General features: G+C 39.7%; 1 protein-coding gene across 3 annotated transcripts; it reads right to left on the reverse strand.

The window, feature by feature from the left end:
* Window positions 1–264: 264 nt before the first annotated feature.
* On the reverse strand, window positions 265–24639 carry baiap2l1a (BAR/IMD domain containing adaptor protein 2 like 1a). 3 transcript variants are annotated; one of them, XM_085170440.1, is made up of 14 exons: window positions 24332–24639; window positions 23075–23150; window positions 22796–22882; window positions 13907–13968; window positions 12870–12941; window positions 12033–12167; window positions 8837–8989; window positions 8667–8744; window positions 7966–8086; window positions 7506–7719; window positions 6003–6062; window positions 5745–5901; window positions 2104–2144; window positions 265–2004 (listed from the first exon to the last, which is right to left on the reverse strand). In XM_085170440.1, exons 1-14 carry the CDS (start codon window positions 24380–24382, stop codon window positions 1932–1934), a joined length of 1380 nt encoding a protein of 459 aa, XP_085026566.1. In that variant the 5' UTR covers window positions 24383–24639; the 3' UTR covers window positions 265–1931. The 3 variants fall into 3 exon arrangements, with proteins under 3 accessions (XP_085026566.1, XP_085026565.1, XP_085026564.1); XM_085170439.1 differs by having other exon boundaries at window positions 5745–5898; window positions 8601–8744; window positions 24332–24637; XM_085170438.1 differs by having other exon boundaries at window positions 8601–8744; window positions 24332–24637.
* Between the last annotated feature and the right edge of the window lie 9 nt (window positions 24640–24648).

The raw sequence follows: 24648 nt of genomic DNA on the forward strand, positions 1-24648 counted from the left end.
TAGCAGACAAGCAGCAGAGGGCGCTGTAAAGCTATAATTCATGTTCAGGCTGTTCAGGAGTAGTACTGTGCAAATATCCCGAGCTCTCTTGTATTTATATTTTGCTTCTAAGGAGCCAGACTTCATTGAGCTAGTTCTCCAGTCTTTCTTCGGGCATTGGCTGCTTTTTCACTTGTTTTCACTCCAGTCCTTAAGTTATGATTATAATCACTTTCTTTCATTTCAGCTAACAGACAGTTAAATTGGCGAGAAGACAGCAGAAAATGAACATTCAGGCTTTATGTTTTATTGAAAAAAAAAAAAAAAAAGACTATCGGTCAACACAGTGGCAAGGTACTCGGAAGAAAAGCATGTTTCATTATGGCAGTGTGATGGGTTCACTTACATCAGTGGGTTAATACGATTCAATAAACTGTCTTATGAATCACTTGCTCATCATACAACTGAACTCAGAAAAGCAAATTCATTGGGGAAAAAGTCATTTTCCTCACAAAATAACACTTTGAATATTTCAAACAATGAGTCATTTTACTTATGCACATTTCAAATGATTGCCGTTAAAGTACATTCTCATTTTGCATAAACTGTGTTGTGCACAGAAGCTACATATAACAACTACGAAACAAACAATGAGGAGTGAAATAATTCCCTTCATCAAAAGGTCATCTTATCCATTTAATATGCAAAAGCAGCAGTCAGGCCTAACAAAAAAAACAAAAAAAAACAAAAACAAAAAAAAAGTAGCATCCATGGCTCGGACTGAGCGTGGTGACTGCTGTGTCTGACTTTTGTTTACAGATTTATTAAATATTTCATACAAACTTATTTTATATATAAATACCTTTGTCATTCAAAACTGTGAGTTAGTGTTTTTGCCTTTAATCCAATGACAAACCCCTTCTTTCCCAATATCACTCTCCCTTCATTCTCACAAGTAAAAACCTTGACAAATTTAAAAAAAAAAAAAAAAAAAAAAAAAGACTAGTAAAATAAACTAAAATAACTAGTAAAAAAAAAGAAAGAACTAAAGATACAGATATTTTGGCAAGTCAGGAAGACTGTATGCTTGTCTGTTTCATCAGTATCAGGTAGCAAAGGTTTACATCTGGATCTCATCATTTTTCATTGAAACAAGCCTGACCGAGTGTCTTACAAAGCAATAGAGAGACCGGTTCATTCCAAAATGAAAACAAAGACTTCATCTACCAAATAGCATATCAGTAACAATTTTGTAGACAACAATACCCCATCAGCCTTTCACGACTGAGGAGTAAAAAGCAATGGTTGTTCAACCTGTTTACTTGGAGGAGCTGTGTATGTGCACTATTTCCTGGTAGTGACAGAGGAAAATCTTCTAGTGGATTTCTCTGGACTGCTTTAAAGACGCATGACTGCAATTCAGTGCAATTTGATTACTTTGATAACAGCCTCACTGTTTACAGTTTTCTGTCTCCGCTCAGTATCAGCAGTCATATTAAGTTCCTGGTAAACAACGTAAAGCAAATACTTTCTCATGGCACTGCAGATCACATGGCGGCTTTCACTGCAAAGCAGCCACAGGAAATGCAACACGTTCACCAATTTAAATGCTACTTTTACTAAAACGATATGGATCAGAGGGAAGTCTAAATGTTCATTTTGTTGTGAATGTTTACTTGTTATACAAACTCAAACCAGAAGAGCACACCAAACACTTTCTTTGTCCACAGTTTTTCACAATTCCCGCGTCTCCAAATGTGGGTTATCGTGTGGTGGCTGATGATAAAACACGCGCTGGTACTGAGGAAAAAAAACTAGCATGCAGGCTAGTGAGATGTTGGGTTGGGGAGATAGTCAGTGTGTCGCAGAGGGGGTTGTATGATTCCAGTACAAGAGTCCCCTGAAGGCATAACAGCGGTGAAGAACCCCCCACCACCCTAATAAGCTTAGAGTTAGATGAGTGGTGCAGATCTGTCATTTGTGACAGTCGGCTTCAGCTTGACCATGGCAAAGGGGTTCCCTCCTCTGCGGAAAGAAAATGAACAAAGATGTATGAGGTTATTGTCAAATAGAGTTTTAATTAGTCATATAGATGTGTGAAAATCTGCCAGCTGTGTCACTCACGCAAGAAAAGGAGCCTTTGGAGTCCCATTGACTAAAGAAACCTGTTATTAAAGAAAAAGCAGAAGAAATGACTCTTTAACTTCAAGTCACCAAAATGGAAACAACACAAAGTTCAACAGGCATCATTGCAATCTCCAAAAACTGCCTCCAGCTATTAAGAAAGCACTAGTTGTCGGACTGGTTTGATCAGACTTCCCATCAACAGTTGTCGTCCCCCCCCCCCGCCTTCCTTTGACATATAATTACACCACAAAACTCAGAACTCACTGAACCTGGTATCTAGACAATCTAGAAAGGCTGGCAATTGAAACACTTTTTTTTACCCCCTCTCACCTTAGGGTGGTGATAATCTTACTGCCAGCAGAGTGAAAGGTGAGCATGAAAAACAACGAAGTTCAGGAGCAGAAATCTCTGAGCTGCATGCCCCGAGGGCTGCCGTAGTCACACAATATGTCCCGTGACAAAACGTTTTAAAATGAACCATCAGTGGTTTCTGTTTTTCATGGTAGATCACATCAGCTCATGCAGATAATTTTATTATGTGTATGAGAAGGCCTTTTTTGTTGTCGTTTTTTGTAGGAAACAGACATTACCCATCTTTTCCCCTAGAGAGCAGGCAACGCCCAGGTGTCAACAAAAAAATGTGACAGTTCTTAAAGCCACAGACGGGCTTTTAAGGCATTACATTCATCATTCATTGTTTGAAACATCCTGGCTTTTTTGTAGTTCTCAGCAAACTTTTACTTCTGATTAGATGAATCACAAATAAATGAGCACAGATTTGCTTCACAAAGAGAAAACCTCAATCAAATTTGTGTTAAAAAACAGAATTTCTTCTCCAGTTCAACTGATTATGTCACACAAAAAAACCCTCCCTAACCTTGCTTAAAGGTTAAACAGCACAGAATATAACTGTGTCCAACAGACACTGATCAACTATGATGTAAAGTGACCCCTGACCATTGTGACTGTGCACTGTTAGAATAATGCACAGCTTTTCCTTTGTCACATACCAGGCAATGTACACACCCCCATGGCAACAGCACTTCCTAGTAGTGGATATGGCCAGTAGGAAGGACAATGTGTTCCTTGAGACACTCCTGAGTTGCTTTTGTAGTGGAACACAAACTAACCCCACCTCAAAAAGCCCCAGATCCCAATTGAACTGATCGTTTTTGGGATGTGCTGGAAGAGGTCCCACCTCCCACAATTCACAGGACACCCAGGGGGTTCTATTATTGTAACTGATAGCTAGCTGATAGGGCTGATCTGAACATAAACACTTTTTTGGTGGTAAATTTGTAGCTCCTACTTTCTCAAACAGGATGTAAAATTTTGGGGTACGCTGAGCTGGTATTTCCCCCACTGTCGTATATTTCATAGTGAAACCCTGACGCAGCAAACTCAGAGGACAGTACAGACAGTCCAGAACAGAAAGGAAGGTGATGAGAAAGAAGTGTGCCCGGGCTTGCCTGCTGGCTCAACAGATAGTTCATTTTCAGTCAGGCAGCACAGCACCGTCACAAAATTAAATTGAGACTGTACTCTCTCATCCTTTATGCTTCCCTCTGTAACTCTTCTCTAGTCAAAACCTGTCTGGGAATATTTTACCACCTTTTTCTCCTCTCCGATTTGTTTTACACTTTTCTTCTAGGTACCGCGGTCATGCCTGTATCTGTCAAAATTACAAACAGGCCCCTACTCAATGTGACTTCTCTGAAGATTAAACATACTTCGTGGAAACTATAGTCTTGATAAATATAATGCATTTCCTTGAACCTTGTTTACAGAACACAGGTGAGCTTCTAGCTGTGCCGTTTCAAGGGCGTGGTGCCGGTAACTGCGCACTAAGGAGATGTTGATATGACGCGATCAGTTTGACTTAAAAATTCTGCCTGAATGATGGCATTTATGGTGCAGGTGTGGAGTGACGACTCAGCAAGGGCACGTGTCCCATCAGGAAGAAATAACCTTGTGTTAAAATGATGACTAACTCCACAAACTTTAAACTTCGCCAATGAGCAGCAGCCGGGGAGAAATGCATGTCAGATTACAGAGCAGCTGCAGGATATTAGCTTTTATAATGTCTCTACAAAGTGCAATGTTTGCTGAGGACTTAAATATATCAAGACTCCCATGCAAACTTTGCAGAAATTCATCTTTGTGAATCACAATGACTCTTTTGGTTCTTTTTCTTTATCTCCAAGTAGCCTAGAGTTTGACATGTGGTTCAGAGTGGTCCAAAGTGGAAGAGAGAACCACAGCCGACCAAAAAAACCCAAAAAACAAAAACAAAAACAACCCCTTTCTTTAAATCTGACTGAAATCAGTAACTAAAAACTTGCTTGTGCTTGAGGCACAGCTGTTCTGAACACCATACCATGTCGTATTTGACAATCCTTTGACAAGTACTGCATTCTGGATTTTTCAGCAGACTAACTCCTTTCTGTTCACAGACTGGGTGTCAAAACTCAACAGAGAGAGGGGAGGGCATGTGTGAGATATGGGGTTGCAGTTAGCTCAGACCTATTTCTAATAGCAAAGAGGGCTGAAGATGACGAGCAGCTACTCTTTTCGCTCCAAGCTTTCAACCGTCACTCTTAGCTATTCTTTGTGTTGGTGCCTAATATTAAACGTAACAGCATGTTAGTATCTGATGGAACAAGGCCCATCAAAGAAAAGCCCTGAGGGAAGGCGTGATTGGTGCAAACAGACTACTTTTATTGGACTGGAAATTGACATCACCTCCCTCTTTTTAAAAGGTGGCTCAGTGAGACGCTGCTTGAATGGACTTGAATGGCAAAGGCAGGTCTTGCACTAGCTTTCAAGGCACCTGGAAATGATTACTGAATTTGCTGGATAGATTATGATCTCAAGGGGCTGTTTTTTGCCACTGTGGGGTATTTGAGTATTTGTATAGGTCTTTTTTCAAAATAACATTTAAATGAAATATTTTTAAATGCCCAGCATGTCAGCATAACAATATTAGCGCTTAAAGGAGACACATTATGCTCATTTTTCAATAAAGCTGTTTTAGCTTCTCTTGGCTAGCTTTCCTGCGATTGGCTACCTCTCACAAGCAAAAGGTTTCAACAGCAGCTTCTGTGCTCACACCAAGAGATGTGTGAATTAGACGACCGTATCAAGGATAGCTACAGCCATACAAAGCCAGGAGCAGAAATGATAATGTGAAAGATTTTTAAAAGCAGTGTGAAATACACAGAAAAAAGTATACTTATTGTTTTACAATGTAATGGAAAACTACAGAGCAGATTCAGAAAAATGCTGAGTAGCACACTCACTGAACAACTTCCCTAAATGACAACCCCTGATCATCCTAATAAATCAATCATTTGTGAAATTGCACAAATTCTATACATGCTTGTTGTGTTACAGCAAAACATCCAGTGTAAAGGCATGTTGTTTATCCGTTTTCTTCTAGAGCACGTGTTCTTGGTAATGTCTACAAAACTCAAATTGCTTAACTGCAGCACTATTTCAAAGCATTTCCACCTAAAGATACGTCATATCAACCCGAATTATCAAAACATGAGGAAAAAAAGATATCAGGTCACGCTCTGGTTAATGCTCCTGATATAGCTGATGACAGGTGGTTTACTTAATAGAGTGCTGATACTGACCGTGTTTACTGGCGAAGGCATTGAGAGGACGACTGGGCGGGAGGGGGCGTCGTCGCTGTAGTCTGGTGGTGGCAGCAACACTGTTTCCTCCTCCTCCTCCTCAGTCTCTGGCAGGCTAATCGTACTAAGACGATGCACCGGCGTGCCTAGATTACTACTGAGACACATTACATAAAGCTTCAGTTATCCAACAGCAGCTGTGAAATTTAAAAAAAAAAGTTATTGATTCAATGCTTGGCATGCTCTGACACCACTTACCTATTTGATACCACCGACTCAGTGTAAGTTCGACAATAGGATGAGGGAAACCAGCCCCGCCTGGGAACAGAATCACATCGTTTCATCTTTAAAAAACGTCAAAATAAAATTACATAACGAGTCATGCAATTTCTTAGCCGTCATCTGGAATCCATCACGATAGAGAATCACCGCAGCAGACAAAACACTTGAATGAAATTCTAACATCAGACACAGAATAGAAGATTTTGTTCACTAAGACTCCAAAGTTGTCTCCAAGTCACGTCTGGAGAAAACGATGGCTTATCAGACCAGTGCAGTGGATTTGTTGCTAAGAAACAGAAAGCACTGATTTCTCCCAACACGGCCTCTTCTTGGGGGGAAAGAAAAGAAAAGGAAAAAAAATTATAAGCCATTGACTGCATTAACATCACTTGAAATTAAAAAGGCCGCTTAATGCCACACACAACAAGCAGATAAGGCTCGTGTAAATTCTTTCAAAGTGGGACAAACGCAAACTGAAAGCACTCCATAATCCTGCATGATGAGCCCTAAGTGATCTGGCAAGGATGAATATGAATGTAATTATACACAGAAGGAGGGTAATGCTGCTGCAGCCACATATGCAAACACAGCATGCTGTACATAAACAAGCCTGATCATTTGTACAAGTGGATGCAAGGCTAACAGGTGCTATGTTTGTCTAGGGGAATAAAAAGCAGGGAGATCTTTCATTTAGCACCTGTGAACATTTTTCCTCCTTCTCTGGAGGTGACACGTAATCACAGCTGCTAAAAAGGTGTGACTTCATTGGAATTTATAAAAGTTCCAGCTAAAATATTTTCCTCCCTCGTGTTTGGGGAAGGAAAATGTTGTTGAGTAAAATCTACATGAGAAGATGCCTCCCGGTTTGTTTTGTTTTGGGGTTTTTTGCGTATTTGCACCCGTTTTTCTGCATGTGTACCAAGTGAGCTAAGATCAGGCTTTACGACTGTCGTGTTGAACATACCGGACATACTCTGTATTTTGAGGCATGTGGTACTAGCACGACAAAGCAGCAAAAGGACAAAAGAGAAACTTGTACTGTCAGATGAGTTACGACTGCTACGTCTTTCTTGTAACAGAAGTATCATTCCTGTCTTAGGTGTACCAACAAGTTAACATTTTTTTAAAACGCTAAAGCACCCACCGTAGCTAAGGTTATGCACTTGAAAGGGACTGGTAGGGACAAGAAAACAGAATTTAGTTGACTGCAATCTGCAATTCACTGACATCTAATGGTGAGATTTTACAAACTGTACCTTTAATGTTTTGATATTGCCTAAAAATGAATAAATAAAGGAATAAATAAAAATAATATTCAACTAGAGGTATTTGGGATTTGTAGACAACAAATCTATTGAGTGAATAAAATGAACGATACCCAGATTACAAAATGTAACTTTAAATGAGATTGTGGAGACTAAGCTCGGGTTTTCTTAGCCTTCAACACAGCCCTGAATACAAAAGCAGATGAAGACTCACTGCTGCGTCTTCTCCAGCTCTCCGTACAACCAGCCGTCCTTCTCGTCCTGGATGAGCAGAGTGATGATGTCGCCTTCATCGAAGCTCAGGAGTGTGTCGTTGTTGCCTGCTGTGTGAGGGAAAATGGTTCTAACCCGGAACTTCTTGCTCACGTTCAGACCAGATGACTGGGATGTAGATCTCGACAGAGTGCCATCTCCAATACTGCCCTGATCTGGAGGCAGAAGAGTTTTTTTAATTTGGGGGAATGGCTAGCTGTTTCTGCAGCTATTTAATGGACAGCTCTGGCATGAGAATTTTTCCTTTACACTTATACAGGAAATATGAGAGAGTCTGGCCTATTTTAGACAGAAAAAAAATAAAAATAAAAATCACACATCATGTAGATAACAAAGTTGATTTAATCTTCACCAATAAAGATTATATATTTATTTATGCAGTTCACACAAGCCAACTTTACCTGAGTTGTGGTCTGAAGAGGAGTTAAATGGAAATGTGGGCTCTTGATTAAACATGTTGGCAAGTGGGCTGAACTGAGCTTTGAGGGGTGGTGCTGGAGGAGGGCCAGAGTCCACATTGACCTGAAGAGATCACAAAGACTGATTAGCGGATGCATCAATATGACAAAGTGAATTGGCATTATTCAGATCTCAACAGGTCCTTAGTGCTATAATCAAACAGTCACACAGTAAATGGAGTTTATTTTCTTCCCCCATGCGAAGCACTAAACAGCTGTTGCCTCACTGGACCTTAACACCACACAACAGCAACAACACATCTGAGATTTCCTGCTGATAACAATCACCCATGTCTTACTACTTTACACAACAGCTTTCATCTGATACAACAGATTTCATAACTTTAACAAGATAAACTACAACACAACAACTTGAGAAAATAAAACCCCGCAGGGCCAGTCTTTTACAAATGCTTTGTTCTCCTTATGCACTACAGTATGCTCTATCCTCAGTTTTAATCTAAACTACCCCCATGGTACGATGAGAATATGTGATCGAACAAGGTAATACATGGCAGAAGAATGCTTAACATCTACAAATTTCACACTTACAAATCAAATAATAAAATCAAACTAACCCTGTTACAGTGATCAACCAGCGGTGATTGTTGTGGAACGACGGACAGCCCTTCTATCATGCTCACCACAGAGTCTGGCACCTTGGTGATGTCGCTGCACTTTTCCTGCCAGGTGGGGATCTTCACCGACAGTATTTCTTTGGCCTGGAAGCACCAGAGAATGAGAGCAAGTTAAATGATCCATTATAGAAGGTGTGATGCGGCTGTGCTGGATGTTCATCTCCGTCCTTGCTTACGTTCTCATAGAAGTTGCTAATTTGACCGGAGAACATGCAGTGTTTGTCCGCCAGGAAACAGAAGCGTCGCTTTTCTTCCAGCAAAGCTTCTCTGCAGCCGTCAGCAATGAACTTCTGCATGTCCATCTGGCGTGATGAGATAGTCTGCAAGTACTGCAGAAGGTGGTCACAGGACAAGAGGTTACAGAATAGGGTGAATAACAACAATTTAATCTGTGCTTCATCGGGTTCATTAAATGCATTGATGAGCTTATAGTTAAGAGGATCTATTGAGCCAATTTTCAGCTCCATAGTTTTGTTGTTTGGCTGTATTAGAGTAGCTTTGCATGATTCACATTTCAAAATAAACCTTTATCTCAGTTCAAAAAATGTCCGAAGAAAGGCTATGACAAACAAAAGGGTTTAACCACATGTGGGTGGAGCTATTAACTTAATTACTATCATTAATATTGATGTCCATTTATTTATTCTATTTGTAGTTTATTTATTGCAGTATTAATATAGGTCCATTTAATTAAGTATTTTTGCAATTTTTTAATATGCATTATCCCTTTTGTTTTTTTAAACTTTGCATTTATATATACACACACATATATATTCAGTCACATCTGTATCAGGCCATAATTGCAACATAAATAAAATCCTCTTTTAAATGGAGTAAGGTGACTATTCAAAATACTTGCTGTTTATTTTATTTTATTTAATTCTTTGCTACCAGGTCCCAACGCCTCTGATCGGGGGACTTTTGTTGCTTTAACACCCAAGACTGGGAAAACTGACTCTTGATGGCTCCCTGTGAGCAAAAGCTGTTTGGGTGCTCAGGTTAGATGCACAAATCACGCTCCTAATGAGCTTTGTAGTCAAAGTCCCTGCACTTAGGGACAAGTTTATTTGAGTCTCCTGCTGCTCCTGGATCAATCTTAGCTCAGCGGGAGACCAAATCAGTCTTCCCCTTCCCCACAGAGAGCCTGAGACTGAGTCTACGCGTCACGCCGCACACACGGGCAACTGGACCCTGACACAAGGCACACTGAACCCTTTAAAATAAACTTCCCAACCTTCACTCCATCCCTTTTTTATTCAACGCCTACTCCCCCAATCTTTTCCATTTCCCCCAGGTTGTCATGGTGATGGTAAAGCAGCCTATCTCTAAGGGCTCTGTCAAAGACCCTCCCCTACTGTCTGGTCTCATTCCCTCTATGTGTGTCTCTCTCTCAGACACTGAATCAAAGCTCTTCATTTCCCATTTTCACCACTAAAATTGCCCAGACGTGAGGTGGAAGAGCAGGCCGACAGGGCTGAGCTCATTACTGGCCCCTTACTCAAGCCCTACACATTATTAGAAAGCTGGGCAGTTAGACTCATCTCGCATGTAGCTCACTGGTGTCATTTTTATCAGATAATGAAAAAGTCCATTCTGTGGAAAGAAAGGCCCCAGTTTCAACCCGGCTTGAGAAACAGGATCAGGCTATCAAGCTCCACCCAGACAACATGGCTTATTGTATGGGTGTCTTTTAAACGGTGCCATTCAAATGCAAAGATAAACAGAGGACTGATACAGAGTTTAGCAGCAGGAAAACACAACATTTGCAGAGGCAAACCTAGAACACTTAGATCTCTTTTGCTCTTTGTTTTTACTCCTTAAAGAATCTCATAATACACAAGTTTTAGACACTATCCATCATAGAAGCAAGGCCAGGAACTCAGTAAAGTCAGAATAAACAGACATGAGTTACTGATCAGGCTCTGTGCTGTCTGATATAGCTGCTCAACAGTCTGCTTTATCATCTTTTTCATTTTATGATGATTGAAATGTTTTCAACTTGTGAAAGGTCTGGACTGCAGGCATGCAAGTTCCCAGACTCTTCTACTTTTACTATGAAGCCATGCTGTCATTGTAGATCCAGTTTAGCATTAGCATTGTCTTTATACAATGCAGATGAACAGCACTGTACAGTACCAACTATGAAGCATTATCCTAGCAATAATAATAAAAGCCTTAGTGAGCATATTTGAATAACGATGATAAATTCAGCTACACACTTTCCTTACATTACTGTGGACTTTGAACTGACATTCATTTTAATAATTTTCACTTTTGGTGTTGGTTGGTGTTGGTTTGGTGTTGGTTGTGAACAACAAAAAGGACATTGAAATACTTAAATGTAAATAGCTTATACCGGTAGACACTACCGTGGACTCCACTTTAAGTTTCCGTACTTAGATAAATGCATCACACTACGTCTCACAATAAGCATATCAGTCCACTTTTTCCAGAGTGGACTGAAGGTTAAAAAGCCACAGAAATGCTTCTGTTTTGTTGTCATAAGAAAACATAATTACATGATGGAAACTTTCAGAGCAGAATGCAAATCAATGATAAGAATGATGGAGGGGTAGTATTTATATACCAACACAACACCCACACACACCTGAGTGCATTCAAAGTTAATCAAATTAACTAGTCCATCAGTCAGTAATAACTGGATATTTAAAACAACAGTATTTTGACTGTTTTTGTAGGTTTTTCTAAATGGAATTGTATTTATTTAATCACTGCTTACATTTGTGGTTTACATGAATGAAACTTATTAGTAGACCAATCTGATGTGCTGCATCCAATACAACCTGAATCTCAACAGGGTTTGAATCTGTGCCTGCATGCATGCTTTCCTTTGTACAAAAATGGGTGTGTGTACCTTCTATGAAAACAGTCATTTAAGCCATATGATTGTTCTATTGTGCACCATGTAAAAACAGGTGAACTGCACGCAGCTTTGACCATGGTGACTTCTTTGATAGTTTTATTACTACATGAAAGGTTTTTAAAATGCCCTTTTATCCCAGTCAAAACATTTGAAGACACCAAGGGTGTCCTTTCTCGAACGCCTGTCATCAGTGGCGCTATTATGTAATACTTTAAAAAAAAGAAAAGAAAATACTACTGGAAAGCAAACGTGGAATTTCATTCCAATGAGTTGCCCTAATATTACAGGCAAACTAATCCCTATCACGAGAAGCCTTGGCCTCAATTCATTACCCTGTCAAATAAATGTTATACTAGTCATCCAGTCTTCACAGCCAGCCGAGTGTCAGCATTCAAACTCCACATACTTTAAAAAACATCCAAAGTATTAGCACACAGTTGCCTTTTAATGTTCAGGAAAGATTGGAGCTGGTTTTGTGTCAAGCTCACCTCGTTCTCTCTGAGGTCATATTTGGATGAGTGCTTTCCCTGGCTTTTCCTCCTGAGCTTCTTCAGGTCTGTCTGAGAACGGTCTAGGGATTCCTGTTTCACCTTGTGCTCTGACTGATAGCGCTTGAAGGTGGCCTGCAGGAGTCATTTAACAAGAGGAAAACAGGCATTTCACTACACAAACAAGAAGAACTAAACCATCATCAATGCTTCCCTTAGGGACGCTTAGCTTCCATGAAATATAGTTACATAAACAAGGTTTTTGTATGCAAGAAGAAACTTCTGGAAAAAACAAGAAGTAGAAATGCCTAAAACTGCATTTGCTGAAATAATCAATTTAGCTAGCTCCAAAAGTGATCTTTCCAACAGAACACAACATGTGGTATGAAAAGGCTGGTATAAAATTCTTTAATTGTAATAAAAGCTTAATGTTGTGTACTATTAGAGTGTGGCCACATTAAGTACATGTAGACCTCTTGACAGGTGCTTGTCGCTAGTAGCTTCCTGCTGGGCTTCTCCTCAGATCATTGTAACAACTGAACTCTCGACCTGTGTTTGTGATTTTGGAAGATTTGTAATGCAGTTATTATATACAAATATGCCTTGCACTGTGGTTATTTGTACTAATAGACCATCCAAGCTTAAACTCTGGTACACATTTCTGATAACATAGCAGTCTACCCTGTGTTCCAAACTACAAAATGCTAAAATTAAGGGTTCAAAATGTGATATCTAAAATTACTTGTTGATGTCAGGGTCGCCATGCCCATCTTTCATACTGTGACTGTGTTTGGATTAGAGACAGAAAAACGCTGTTTTCTCTATGGAGACACTTACGTTCATATATTTGACATCCATCTCTGTCTTCTTCTCCAGCTCGATAATAACATCTCTGTGGAATCTCTTGAACTGCAGAGAGGAAACGTCACAAATTTGTTGATACATACATCAAAGTTACAGTTCAGTTCAGTCACATCACTCGTTGTGTACAGTAAGCATGGAGTGATCTTCTGGAATATTTGATAATGGGTTTCTGAGTCGATGAGATTTCACCCACAGCACATAGTTTATCAACTTATTAAGGTTAGAAAATTCCCAGTGTTGGCCCCTCCCAGGTAAATTAGGCGGTTAAGAGAAAAGATTTTTTAAATGCATATAGCATTGATTTTGTCACACCATTTTTAGACTTTTGTGCTTCAGTTGTTGACATATTTCATTTGGGAATACTTGTCTTCCGTTTATATGTTGTCACACGGTATCTGAAGCATTTTACCCTAAGGCACAAGTGTCGAACTCCAGGCCTCGAGGGCCGGTGTCCTGCAGGTTTTAGATGTGTCCTTGATCCAACACAGCTGATTTAAAAGGCTAAATTACCTCCTCAACATGTCTTTTAAGTTCTCCAGAGGCCTGGTAATGAACTAATCATTTGATTCAGGTGTGTTGACCCAGGGTGATATCAAAAACCTGCATGACACCGGCCCTCGAGGCCTGGAGTTCGACACCCCTGCCCTAAGGCATCAGGTCCGGAAAATAATCATGTAGCTTTTCTACTTTGTCGGCAGTTCTGACACTTTTGCTTACAACGATTTTAAACTCAAAAGTTTGTAGAGGCTTGTGATAGCGAGAGTACAGAGGGGAAGAAAAAAAAGTTCACTAACATTTAGAGATACGCATTTGAGGCCATAAACACTTCTAGCTAGTAATTAATGTAATTAATAGCTTGCTCAGGATAAGGCCAGCACATATTGTGTTTTTGCCCTGCAATACTTCCTTACTTTGTGACTCCGTCTTTGATACTCATATTTTAAAAATGCTATGTGAGAGACTTGACAGTAATTATAAAAATATGACTTCTTCTTTAGAAAGGTACTTACGTTATCTTCCAGGTCATTATGGACCTTCTTCTGGGCTTCTGCAATCTCCATCAGAACCACACCTGAGGAAAAATTCAGGAGAAGATTTAGTATTTCAGTAATTACATCTAATCATTGATTTGTGTATCATGTGGGGTTCCATAAGGTGCAATCGTTGGTCCCAAACAAAGTTTGTAGATATTTCTAAAAATGATTTACTGACAAAATGTTTACTGAGCTTTAAAGTTGCTGGCAGAGATTTATTGTTAGAACACCCTTTGACAGAATTATTTTGCTCTGCACCCTCAAAAAGCTACCTTATTTTGATTTGTTACTGCTGGTTTTAACTTCATTTACTATAGGGACACAAGAAGGTAGCTGATCATTTAATCAAAATTTGCGCAGGAAATCCTCGAAGATTAAATACCATGAATCTTAACTTGTTTCTTTATGAGGGGTAGGAGACAGCATTGGAAACCAGCAGGCACAGATCCGAAAACTTAATATCAACAATTATTACTTTTTCAGAAACTTTGTGTATAAATCCATCAAGCCTGTCATACATTTGTTACAGTCCATATTTTACAGATGACCTCTCTTCTTTCAATATTTGAACAGCTGTCAATAAGTAATCTCCTATGAAACATTCTGGTATTGTGCAGTCGATTACAGAACAGTCTCCATTCACAGACAGGCTAAAGCACAGACCGAGCAGCATATGACATGAAACAATGGGAGTGACTCAATACTGTAAACAGAAGGGGACAATCATAGCTAAGCAGTTTATACTGCTACCTCTATCACAATTGGGTGAAATCTAGAGTCGAGGTTTATTACAGGGCAAAACATGCACAGCACACCTCACCCCCCACCCTCTACCTCATTTCTGAACATGTGATAGTCAATGAGGGAAAAGAGCAAAAGTGAATGACCTACATGGATTTCAACACCTTGTGAAGTAAGTGTACAAAGCACAAGCATCAGTTTCACTTTGTCATTTTTAGGTGAAAACAAAAAAATCTCTATAAGTCACCCTGGTCAGCACACTCCACCTTTGAACACCTACTCATATACATTCGATCCAACACCTGACATTCCTCTTTATATGGCAGCCCCTCCCCAGCTCAGAGCAAACAAACGTAACGATACAGAAGTGTACGTCTGTGTCCAGCAGGCAGCATCCAGCTACAACAACATTGCCCTCTGAAGGTCACCAGAACGTACTGGTAAATGCTGCCTTTGTGTTTCGACCCGGGGATTGGTGGGGGGGTGGCCACTGGATGTTGAGCTGTTTGCACAGCCTCAACAACAGACCACATGGGGTGGAAGGGGGAGGCTGAGAAAGGCCAGGAGGGGGAGGCGGCGGGGTTCAAAGAGGCCATTGTACACCTGCCAGTTTCACCTTTGGGGTGAACAAGGTGTGAAAGCCTGCCTCAGTGAGGATAAATGCTCCAGAAAGTCATCAGAGGGTGCATGAGCCTATCACATGAACAACTGACGGCTGAATCAGAGTTAAGAAAAACAGCACAATGTATGACGTCTGTGATTTTTTCAAATTTTTTTTTTTTAAGTGCAGGTAAAGAAAAAAAAGCCTTAATAGCTAGAGTGCCAAAAATGGAATTATGAAAAAGCTGTAACTGGCTACATAATTTTAACAGAAAACGGGGCTTTTCAGCTCATCTGAATATCTGTGTCTGAATATCAGTGTAACTTCCCCTCAAATTTTTCAAATGAACAACTCCACGTTCACATTTTTTTTTTTGCAGGTTAATACAAGTTTGAGAAAAGATCCTTGTGGAAAAAGCACACATGATTCACACCTGTGATTCACTATTATTAATGCCGAAACCCTCATTCAACACCCGCTGAGTCCATGTAAAATTTACTCTAGCCTGTATATTACAGATAAGGTGTCATACGACGCCATTAAGTGACCTTTGGATTTTAATCAAACACATGTTGTTTGGAGGATCTGAAGCTTAAACAAAGCAAGAAAAACCATAACCCAACTGCGCTGTAAAACAAAGCAAAGGCTGAAATGAACCCCTAAAGAGACATTTCTTTGAGATTATGTTAAACTTCAAACAGCACCATGTCTCCACAACTGGCACTATTGAATAACTGCTGATACATCGCAGAGTAGACAAGGCCTTAGACACTGTCAACAGGTGACTCTTTTTATGAGACGGATATGCCCTGTGCCAACAAAAAAGCAAAAAAAATAAAAAATAAAATCCCGCCTATGTGGAGTTAGATAAGGAACATGAGGTGATGTTGGCATGGCAAACAGCGGCACTGACTTTTCTAGCATAGACTCTCTTTGTTTGAAAGTTTGATCAAACTAATGTTTCACCCATTCAACGAGTGTACACAGCAATCAACTAGCTCAGGAAGTGTCCCCAGTCATCGGCCACCGTCTCGCAACGCGGTTTGATCACCGAGACACATCACTGGGCTTGTTCCAGCAAGCATGCAGTGTCTGCAGTGAATCATGGCCGCCTCCTGTGTGAATCAGGATCCAAGTTATAAACATCGCAATGAAGGTGGGACAAGGATTGTGTTTGGGGGTTGCCATGGAGGAGCTACTCCCTTAATATCAAAATAATGATGTCACTGTAATCAATGATATCGAGAATGATAATGAGAACCGCAATATGCAGTTCATCCATCCAGATGACTTCATGAACAAAGTGCAACTGTAGACTACATTAAAGGAAGTATGTCTAGTGTTTCACGTGATTTCCCTTCACACTGCCGGCTGGGTGTTGGCATAATCCACCGAGGTAGATTCTTTAGGCACTGCCAGCTGAAGGTTTGCCAGAAACAAAGAAGACATTTTTTAAAGTAGTAAGTAATGAATAGAAAGCAAATAGTTGCATTACAAATAAAATAAATTATAGAAAATGTGCTTACATTTTTTCTTCTCAGGAAAATACAGATATGATAGCTCGGCAAACATTTACTGATTACTATAATATCCTTTAAAAAAAAAGGGTCAAAAGATCAAAAGCTTCAGAATGACTAAAGAAATGGCACTTAAAGTGAGGCAGTTTTGTAAGTTTCTATTCAATAACAATCACCCACAGTAACATTTTTTGGTTGAATGTTGTTTAGTGGTTTGAGTAGTTGCAGTGAATAAATATCTACTTGGTCTGTGGACAATAAATATCAGTGTAAGTCGGCTTGACAAAGAGCAATGACTTGCTGTCACATAGAGTACAGAATATCATTTTATTAATACCAGAGCCAATAATACCCCGAGCACAATGAGTCTCAATTTTCCTAATAGATTAAATTAAACACCAGCTTCAAAGGACTTCTAAAGGTTAGATGAGGTTAGTTGAGGTTGTTACATAAAAAACAATCATCATATGTACAGTATACACAATTGAAGTTTCATATCAAGCACAATGCCAGCTGTTTAGTTTCTCATATGTTGTTACATTAGGTTTTAAGACTTTAATTTGGATGATTCATTAGTTCAATCACGCCCATGGTTAGACAGTAGGATATATACCATGTCTGCAAATAAATGTAAAGAAATTTCAGCCTCAATTTCTCAGCTTAGCCAATCTCTGTATGAGAGTAACAAAGATAACACAAATAAGATGTTATGTAAAAGTAGTCCAAATGTGATTTTGAGGTGTAGGCTGGTAGATTTTTTTTTAACCTCTTAACAGTGTTAGCGATGTTCTCATTTACAGTCTTTAAACTAAATAAGTTAACGATCTCCGGCTGCTGTATTGTAAATTAATGGCGCAGTCACACTAGAATAAAAATAGGACAGCAACCTCCTTGTCTCCAGGGAAGAAGAAGAAATTGGAAAAAAAAATATCCACTGATTGAACTGGACAGTTCTACACTTGAGGACAAACAGCTAGTACTTGTGTCAGCTAAATTGCCAGAGAGCCTCTGGGGGACCACTTTTGAAGGCAAGGCGATTCCACAGGTTACCTGGGATGAAGTAACCTGTCTCCACACAATTGCAGTCTGACTTGGACTGTCTGCAGTCGCTCTCACAGACTGGTAAAGGTTTGCAAGTAAGTGCTGTCTAATTTTTTAAACACGGACAGACAGCCAGGACGCTCCGATCTCAGTCAGTCTATGCTAATTATCACAACTCATCACCCATATGCAATGAGATTGCAAGTTCATTGCACGTGGTCACAATAAATTTAGTCATGCTATACCCAACTATTTTCTCCCAGTTATAGCATATGAATTAAAAGAGGACATCAATCATTTTGCTAAACTCCCAGAACGAAACAAACACATTTTCTCAAGAAATATTAAACTTTTGTTTTACCTCAACTTCTATAATTTTCTGTTATTCCATTATTACTTCACAATCATGATGGCAATGATTTAGATTTTTCAAAATGGGCGTAAATAATGCATCACAGCACCACTATTTTGAGAACAGCGCTTTTAAAACACAGCTGCCCTGAAAAAGCCAGGCAAAAAAAGAAACGCCATCACAGATGATTCTCCACAGGAGAAAAAAAAATGTTGGTATGTCACCAAAGGAAAGACAGGTATTACTAATGAATTAAAAATGACTGCTCCTTTTAAGCTGATCAGGTTCCCGGGTCATGCTAAAGTGCACGCTGACTCACCAGCATACCTTTCTGAGACACTTAAAGAAGCTGAACCATCACTCCAGCTAAAACGTGCGTCATAAAAATACATTTGATAAGGAGAAACACATTTTTACTCATTAAAGTCCAACACTGCAGGATATTGCAGTTCTAAGTTTGCAACGTGTTTTCTTTTTCTTTTTTGAGGGGCAGGATTTCTTCGAAACAAGGTACATTTTTGACTTTTCTGAATCATTTCTGCCTGTTAGTAAAAATAAACCGCTTAATTGCACACTGACTACATAGGCTTTACCAAGTGTCATGTCTAAAGATTAAAGCCATCCTCTGAAACAGCTACAAAAAAGATATTTGAAGTGCCAGAAAGTCTTATTCACCATAACATTAACCAGCCTCCAGAAGAAAGGGTGCCTCTCAAAAGCAGAAACCTGCTACAAAAGCTATCAGCAGGACACACTCAGCAGACTCCCAGCTCTGAATTCTCACTCTCTAAAGTGAAAGAAAAATCATTCTGGCTGACAAAACCATTTTTCTGTTGCAGACAGTTTACGTCAATATTATTATTATTATTTTAAAATGAACTAAGGCTTGACAAACAGTGCAGAGAAAAGGTGGAAGGGGTGCGGTTCGTGCTATTCATTCGCCTGTAACATTTTCAGCCTTTCGATACCTGCCGCTTTTCAAAGTGGAATAGCTCCCTGTGGAGTCCGGCCATTTGCTCATGCATAGGCAATTTCGAAATGTAAACCCACTGGATATGACATTCATCAATCAAGAGAAAACTTTTTGTAATGACCCGCTGAAATGTAATTTAGGAGTAGCAAAAGCAGGCGACAGCTATAGAAGTCTACAAACCAGCTATGCAGAGACAGACAGCAGTAGTTAGTAGCAGCAGTGCACTGAATGATCACAGATGGAAGGAGATGTGGGGCAAAAAGAGTGCATGGCTGAAAAGCTCTTTATCCAAGGAACTTACTGATAAAATGAATTCCCCACAGTGCTGCCTTTTATGAATCCACTAAATGAAATTAAAGGAGTGCAAGAAGAGTGACACCGGTTAAAGGCTTTCACTCATCTGAGCACTTAGTGTTTCTTCAAAAAGAAAAAAAAATCTTTTCTTATTACTTTCACATCCATCACAGCAAGAATCTGAGAAATTGAGCAGCACCCAAGTAAAAGCCTCGGGTAGCTTTCAGCAAATACCTGCTAACCTCTGTGACGCACGAGCTTTGTGCCATTCACTGAGGAAGGAAGAGAAAAAAAAACAATCTATGACTACAGAGAAAAGATCGTTACAGGTGTCTGCAGCAGAGAAGTGCAGAGTAATCTATCAGGTGCCTCATTCTGAAGAGTCGTGCTGCTTAGAGTAAATAAAGATTAAACACTCGCATCCTCTTTTTCAGACCGTTTGGAGAGGCAGATGGAGGGATAGGGGGATGAGGATGAGGATCAGCGGTGGGTAGACGGTCTCCTCTGTCTATCTGCCTGTTTGTTCAGCACGTTTGCAACTCTACGTGCTGCAGTGGGTGAGAGAATTCACACCATCATGTCGTCTACGCCAGGCGGTGAAGGAACGGCCACGGAGCCTGGAGTTCAACACTTCACCTGCCATTTCTGTATTCATTCTTATTCAAAGTCGAATTGATTTTTTTATGACTGAAGTCACATAACGTGATGGGAGTACAGATGAATGCACCTAAAGGAAGAATACACAAACCATGTAGCACAAAATCTATTCTTGACCAGAAGGGGTCTGTTTCAATAAGGCTAGATTTGACTAGAAAGCTCAGAGTCCTCCCATCTGTGACTTTCCACAACAGGAAAGAGAACAAAAAAGAAAGAAAGTAGAATTTAGTGTTCGTAAAGCAGTTTCGCTTCAGCGGTTCTGGTATGCACAGACAATGCTACGTAACACCAACATATTATTAAATGAAGAAATGAAAACTGCCATTGTTCGCTGACAAGAGCGCCTTAACAAATATGGGCAGCATTTCATAACAGCGCAGTATGAGACGTCTCCGATTACATTAAAACATTTCAGCCCTTGTCAGAATGTCAAAATACAAATTTCTATTGTGTGCGTTGCCACTTTGTAGCTAGATGGGCTGCACTATTCTTTTTTCAGTCTATGCTTTTTTATGAGTTTTATCCTCAAAATTCAGAAAAAGAAACTGAGCAAGAAAAGGCTGAGAATCTTGTCTGGGAGTCTACTTTAGCATTAAAACGCATTCTTCATCTCTGTGTTTTACCACGACCGCTTTTGTCCTTCACTGAAATTATTTTTGTCTAAAAATTCTTTGATTTTTAGTCTAAAATCTTATCAAAGCTTAATAAAGGCTTAAAGGAAAGCAGATCCGATTTAAAATAAGAAAACTTGTTCAGAAATAACAGCGAAGAAATCACAACACAGGAGACAACCACTGTCATCACAATAGTCCTTTACAAAAACCAACAACAACGAAAAAAAACCCAACAACACACTGACAGAGCATCATCTTTTAACTACCCTGCTCTGATTTTCTGTCACATCACTCTGATTCATAAAAAGGCCGAACTGCAAAGCCCGGCGTTACAGGGTGATGCAGCAGAATACAAAAAGCAACTTAATGAATTGCAATATGACCCCCCCACACCCAAACAAAGCAGGTCGGCTCCAAATTTCAGCACTAATAGAATAATTGGAGATGACTCACAGGATGGATGAAAAACAACCTGTACGTGCTCGATGGCAGCCTCAGAGAGGAGGCTGAAAAGAGAAAGTGCTTCAGTTGGAATGAGAGATAGACAGGACATAATAATGAATTTCTGCTAGGTACCTCACCCCCAGGGTTGAAGCGTTGTTATTTTCAGATGCTTGTATAATTAACTGGCATATTGGGTGATGCAAACAGAACGTGTCACTATTACGCTGAAACTGCAGGAAAGAGCATTTTGATACGTGTCCAGCTCACGTAATACTGGCAGGATGTGAGAGAGTTTAGCATCATTTCAAGAGAAAATATATGTAAAATGTTTGGGAACAAAGTGGTTTCTTATCAAATGTTGTCAACTTGTACAGGTGTAGGTTTGTGGGGGTTTTTTTTGCACAGCTAGTACAAATAGAGCAATCAAGAGGAAAACAGGAAGCCTATACTTGTTAGCTTGCCCTTTCCCAAGCTAACAAAACTAAATCTGTCACACTGATATTAATCAAAGCAAAGTGTTAAACTTCAAGTCTGCAAAGTCAATCCATTGCTACAGTACTTTAAACCTACATTCTAGCCACCAGGGGGCGACTTGTCTGGTTGGTAAAAAGAACTTGGCTTGTATATAGATTTATGAGAAAATGAAGTTACTTCGCACTTGATTTATGACATGACTACACACTTTACTAATGTGTTTAAGGTCTCAGTTACTAATTTTAAGTTTTATTTAATAGAGCACAATGCTTATTTTGAAAAATTATCATTTTGAGCAGCGGCCAGAATCAGCCCTGGGCCTTATGTTTTACAATGTGTTCACAGTAAAATACATAAATAAAAAAGGACATTTTTTTGTGAATTAACACATTAACAGTAATTGTTGTTAATTACAGCACAATCTGGGCAACGAGCTACCAGAAAATGTTTTGTAATTTATTTCATACAATTTATTCCTATATAGTATGTATCATATAGAAAAACTGAGACGTGCACTTCTTTAGCATATATCAAGTCCTCTCTGGGATTAAATGTGCAGTTAAACTACCAGAACACTTAAGATTAAAGTGGGATCCATGTAAAATGTGTTAGACTTCCTCAACTTACATGAATACCCTAACAGGGACAACTGAACAAGGATTCAGGGTACAAGTATTATAATCTGTTAAACAGACATTTTCCGGCTAGTTTCTACTGTATGAGTACACTTTCAAGGTCTTTCATGGTGACTGTAAAAATACTCAAACTGAGGCTTCAAAATAGTCTTGCTGTGAAGATACAAATTAGTGTTTTTGCACATTAGTAACACAGAATATTTGTGAATTGTTCTTTGGGGTAGCAAAGTGGATTTTGTTGGTTTAGTTTAGTTTAGTTTTCAAGGTCTATAATAAGCTAATGGCTTCTGGCTATATTCTTACTTTTGTGTAGAGACATTAACTTTAAATAAATTTTAATAAAATAATTATTCCACGATCTCCAACTATTCCTTTAATTGTATTTAAACATAAGAGGAAGTTTAGAGTCTTTTAAAAGCTTCAATCTCACAGCAGAGACATTTCTAGCATGGATATCAGACAGACCCTCTTGAGAGCTCCCACATTGCAGGTAGATTTAAAGTAGACTTGCATAATACTCACCGAGCTCTCTGGAGACTGGAGACACGATAGCAGTTTCTCCGATCTTTGACACTGCATCAAAATAAGCCTTTCCAGCAAGAGCCATTGCTGTGCGGGCAGACAGACAAGACACTGTTAAGCTCCAGACAATTTCCAGGATCATTTATAGCTCTGCTTTGACCATTTAAAAGTGCTGCCAGTGTAAAAACAGCTGAGGTACACCAAAATTCATTGTAGCGGTTACGGACCATTACGGGCTTATGCCCTTTTGTCCCTCATGAGGGTGAAAACTGTGTTTACCTGTGACTGATTTCTCATAGCTCTTTCCGAGGTTGACCAGGTTCCTCAGGCCTGGGTTGAACTGCTCCATTACATTCTGGGGTAAAGAGCAGAGTCTTATTATTGTGGATAAAAGCAAGAAAAAGCAAACAAACAACTTTAACTTTAAGACTTGTTTTTCCCTTTTTGAAAGGTCTCGTCATTAACAATAAAACCCTCATAAGGCTATTTTTGTGGGAGTGGGTGGAGAAGAGAAATCCATGAAAACAAGAGCAAGTGTTTGTGCTGTTGCTCTATAAATATCTCCATGTGAGAACAATAAAACTTTCAATCTTTAACTTGACCCCTCACGTATGCCATGCAACTCCCTCGAAAGAGCGAAGTCCCACACAAAGTCCCAGCTATTTGCAGCACCAACTTCATCACTCTCACCAAACCACCCATCTCCCCCTCCCTCTATTGTAATCTCCCAATAATCAAGCACTGCTCACCCCCTGCCTCTATTCCCCTGGCACACTCTCAATAGAACAATGAAGGGGGGCAGGTATGGCTTTACATGAGTGGGGGGCAGCTGAGAGGAAAAACAGTAAACTACTGTAAACCTCAGGTAGGACTAGTTCAGTCTCTTTTTCCCTGCTCCCCAAACCAAAGAGGGCACTTCAATATGCACCCAAATCCAACCCAACTGTCATACTTAAACTTTTACTCTAAACTGTTGTCTATTTCTACTTCAGGTCATAGACAGTGAAGGCTCACTGCTTATCACCATTGAGAGGTAGAAGTATAATGTTGATTAGATTAGCCAGGAACAACCAATCAAGATTACACTCAAATTATTACTCCAGTGATTTCAGATGTTCTGATAAAGCCACAGCAGATTGATTGAGCTGTGAGAAGCTTTAACACTGCTGTGGTTCACTGTGATTTACGAAATTATTTAATAACAGGGAGTGTCCCTGCTGTGGCAGTGGCATTGTTGAATTTTCTTTTCCCCTGGTAAACAACAGAAAGTTTCAGTTGCTCGATCAGTTTCTCTTTTTCCCACCCCCTCACAAAACAGGTCCTTGAAACAAGAGGTAACAAAAGGTAAGGGAAACACTTCATTATTTTATGGTCCTTTACCTGTGGTTTACAGCCACTGTTAAAAAGCAACAAAGCAGGCCGAACTATAAATTTCTGATTACACCTGAAGTGAACTACATTAAAAAAGCGACCCCTTCCAAAAAATAAAAATAAAACAAAACAGGTATCTCCTTAAATGCTGAATGCATCACTCACCTTAAAAGTACTTTCAGTGAGCTTGCTCACATGCTCCGGATCCCGAGCCATCAAGGCAGGTTGTTTCTTAAGCTCAGAATTTAAAAAAAATAAAAAATATATACACACACAATATAAATATAAATAATATAAAAAAAAATAACAACAAAGCGGAGAACAAAAAGACACTTGGTAATCCAGGAGTTGTGTCGGTCCGAGTAATAAATCCCACAGCGAATCCTGCTCCTGTACACTGTGCACGCGAGCAAGCTGAAACGCTCGTGCAGCCGGCGGCGGACGAACTGACTGGGACACCGAGAGACTTCCCGTGCCTTTAG

Source organism: Neolamprologus multifasciatus, chromosome 8 (assembly GCF_963576455.1).
Source record: "Neolamprologus multifasciatus chromosome 8, fNeoMul1.2, whole genome shotgun sequence".
NCBI classification, from domain to species: domain Eukaryota; kingdom Metazoa; phylum Chordata; class Actinopteri; order Cichliformes; family Cichlidae; genus Neolamprologus; species Neolamprologus multifasciatus.

Bases quoted from the DNA above. Each gene is read 5' to 3' on its own strand.
- baiap2l1a (XM_085170438.1), bottom strand. From the start codon at position 24,382: ATGGCTCGGGATCCGGAGCATGTGAGCAAGCTCACTGAAAGTACTTTT. The intron at 12,942-13,906 runs GTAAGTACCTTT...TCCTCTCTGCAG, and splicing joins ATAATGACCTGGAAGATAAC to TTCAAGAGATTCCACAGAGA. The intron at 5,902-6,002 runs GTAAGTGGTGTC...AATGTGTCTCAG, and splicing joins GAGTCGGTGGTATCAAATAG to TAGTAATCTAGGCACGCCGG.